Consider the following 3,559-nt stretch of genomic DNA (forward strand, 5'->3'; position numbering starts at 1 on the left):
AATATCACTTAATTACCTTGAAAAAGTACCACATATAAAGTTTGACCAATATTTTTTAATAATAACTAACTCTTTTATTTATTTTTTAAAAAAAATCCAAAAACTTTTTATTACTTGAAACATATGTTATACCAAAAAGAAGTCAATACACATGCATGCAAAAATTAAAAGCTGATGAAAAAAAAAAAAAAGAAGAAGACTTGAATTCTTTTTCAAAATAGCCATCGTTTGACCATTCCAGATACATTGCATCAAAACTTTGGTCTAAAAAAAAAATAAAAAGAAGTTTCTTTTTCAGCACGTGGGAACATTTTTGGACCCTACGATATTCCACTTGGCTTATTCTCCATCGTCCATTTTTTAAAACCAAAGACCAAAATTTTGTACCCTTTTTATAAGCGCCAAAATCACTTTGCCACCTTATATATATATACATAGTCCATTAATAAGCGATAGAATTAAAATTAAACATGGAACAAGATCCTAGCAATGGAAGAAGAACTAATGGTGGTGGTGGAGAGATAAAATATCGAGGCGTACGGAGGCGTCCGTGGGGTAAATTTGCAGCGGAGATACGTGACTCAGCACGACAAGGGGCACGTGTATGGCTAGGGACATTTAATACTGCGGAAGAAGCAGCAAGAGCTTATGATAGGGCGGCTTATTCAATGAGGGGACATTTAGCTATACTTAATTTTCCTGAGGAGTATAATTTACCTAGTAGCTCTTCACATTTTTATAGTGCTGGTTCAATGGCTTCTTCATCATCATCATCGTCGTCATCAAGGCAAGTTCTTGAATTTGAATACTTGGATGATAAGTTGTTGGAGGAACTTCTTGATTGTGATGAAGAGACAAACAAGAGGAAATAAAGATCATTTCAAATGTGGCGGACGCATGCAAAAAGTTTTCACTAAGAAAGTTCATCATTTATCATATATACGTTTAAGAAAAAAGAAATATTTACATCTTATTTATACATTATGGTTTTTATAGAAAAAGTGTTTCGTTTGAACCCCTTCTGCCCCTCTAGCTCCGTCCACTAATTTGAATAATGTAATTGGTCTGAATCCCCTTCCGCCCCTATAGCTCCGTCCACTAATTTAAATAATGTTCTATATCTATTTATCATATACTCTATTTTAATTTCACTATGAAGTTTTCATTTTTTTTCTTAATTTTTTTTCTTGTGTTTGAATGTAGCAATCAATTTTGTTGCTACAATTCTTGCAACTCAATTGTACTAGTACTATATTTGGTAAATGCAAATGTTGAAAGGTCAACAAAAGAAAAATTGAAGTCTTTATGATCATAAATACTAATTGTCATATTCTCTCAACAAATTTTTAGCTATATGTTTTTTCATATATTTTTTGTCAGGTATACCACTGACAAAAAGAAATGCAAGTTGATAAAAAGTTTGTGGCCATTCATAATTTCCTCATTAGGTTGACTATTATGTGCTGACACCTAATAAAATTGAGTCCATGACTCCATGTCCAATTTTTTTGATATCTGTCACATTCATGCTACATATATTTGGACACAATTTCTACTAATAATAAGGGATCATTAATAGGTCTATGTTTATTTATTTTTTCATTTACATCGAAGAGATTGTGAGAATTGAACTCATACCTATAGGTACTATTAAACTGTAAGTCTTATATTCATTATATGTAAGTCTTGTTTTGTACGTGTATTATTGGTTTGATTTGTCAGTTTTTTATATGTAGATACATTAAATCGATAACAAAATCAATAGAATATTTCAAAATCTCTTTCAACCTCACCACCCAATTCGAGATCATGGATATGACCTCCACCTAGGAAACGACTCCTAATCCCAACTCTTGGATCGTGGTTAGGAGTGGAGTCCCGAATCAGGGTTGGTTCTAGGGTCTCCGGTCAGGGTTAGGAGTCAAGTCCCGAATTGAGGTTGGACGTCCAGATAAAAGTTGGGTCTCAAATTGAAATTAAGAGTCGTGTTTTGTGTTAGTGTTGTGAGTCAGATCTCAATTCTGGATTGTCAATATCGTGTTTTGGGTTGGATCGGGCCAAGGTAAAAAAAATAAGTGATTTTCTGTGACTTACTAACCAAACACTAAAATCAATTAAGAAAATCGTTTATTTTTGAAGAAAATTTCCTTAGTAGGAAACAAACCAAGGGCAAAGAATTTTCGAAGCCTATAGTATATATAAAAAGTAAAAGCTTATCTTGAAGGTATAAAATGTATATTTATATACCTGCTGAGTATTCAATTTTATCAATGTTCTTTTATAAATTAAGTATAAAGGGTAATCTTTTAAAAACTACTCCTAATATATTTCGAGTAATTTCTTGTTTGTTTTTTTTTTGAGTCATGAGCACACATCTTAAATTTCCCAAAGAAGAAAAAAAGAATATATAAAAAGCTAATCACAGTGTTTATTTAGAGAAGTAAAACACAAACTTAATTAATAAATATTAAAGGTAGCGTTGTATCGTTTTCTTAATTAATTAATTAATATAATTAGTCGTACTTAGATAACATTTGAAATTCATTTTTGGCATATAGGTACCTTATCATGGTGTCACCATATATGTTCCCATGCATGTAATTTTAAAAGAAGATTCAGAATTTATTAAAGAAAATCATATATTGGAAGATTTTGAATGTTGTTATCGTCGTTCTATCGTAATTTATATTCGATATTTCAGTGAAAAATATTTATGTATAAGTTATAGAGAAATACTCAAGGGGATGGGGATTGGAGTGTGTGATGGATGTAAATGGAGGTAAGAAAGATATAATCAATTTGGAATATGTCGTTCACTTGCTTGTGAAATATATTTTCTTAATTTATATTAAGAAAATCATTTTTTTTTATTTTTAATTTTTTTTTAAAATAAATATTTTTCTCCATATCGAACATATATACCCAAATTGCTTACTTTTAATCTTGAACATTTTTAGACAATAACCCCTTTTTATTTAGAAATGGCATCTCCTAATATCATGTGTTTATTTTGAACTTTATTCTTTTTTCTATTTATTCTTTATTTGAATGAGTCAAAGGGGAATAATTATAAAGTGATTCACTCTTTAAAACACAGTAATTTCACTAGTGATTTTCCTTATTTTGCACAAGAAATGCATTTTAAATTGGACACGCATGATGTATATTATATAATCAACATTTTTTTTTTTTGGGGGGGGGGGTATGTGTAAATGAAAGGACAAATAATGTATTTCATTATTATAAATTTTTCAACTTTATTTTAACATTATTTTTTCAACTAATTATCTGATTAATTATACCATCTTTATATCTTATCCTATTTCTTTCTTGACTTATTCTAGGAATAAATTAAAGATTGTTTATTCCTTCAATATGTCAAAAGTAACCAATAGACGATATAATCAAACTTACTATTTCAGCATTTCACCTTCTCAACAAAGATACCATAACAACAATTTTTATCAAATATATCAAGAAATTAATGTATAGAAATCACAATAAGAAAATACATGTCTCAAATTCTCGATAGCCATATATAACTACAAATTTTGTTGAT

General features: G+C 29.6%; 1 protein-coding gene across 1 annotated transcript; it reads left to right on the top strand.

The window, feature by feature from the left end:
- The first annotated feature begins 443 nt into the window (after positions 1-443).
- On the top strand, positions 444-1,154 carry LOC107030814 (ethylene-responsive transcription factor ERF096). Its single transcript, XM_015232057.2, has one exon. The coding sequence runs from the start codon at positions 471-473 to the stop codon at positions 870-872; it is 402 nt and encodes a 133-aa protein (XP_015087543.1). The 5' UTR covers positions 444-470; the 3' UTR covers positions 873-1,154.
- Positions 1,155-3,559: the final 2,405 nt, after the last annotated feature.

This window comes from Solanum pennellii, chromosome 9, assembly GCF_001406875.1.
Source record: "Solanum pennellii chromosome 9, SPENNV200".
Lineage (NCBI taxonomy): Eukaryota > Viridiplantae > Streptophyta > Magnoliopsida > Solanales > Solanaceae > Solanum > Solanum pennellii.

What these genes read in the sequence shown, in the direction of transcription:
- LOC107030814 (XM_015232057.2), top strand. Translation starts at nt 471, where the DNA reads ATGGAACAAGATCCTAGCAATGGAAGAAGAACTAATGGTGGTGGTGGA.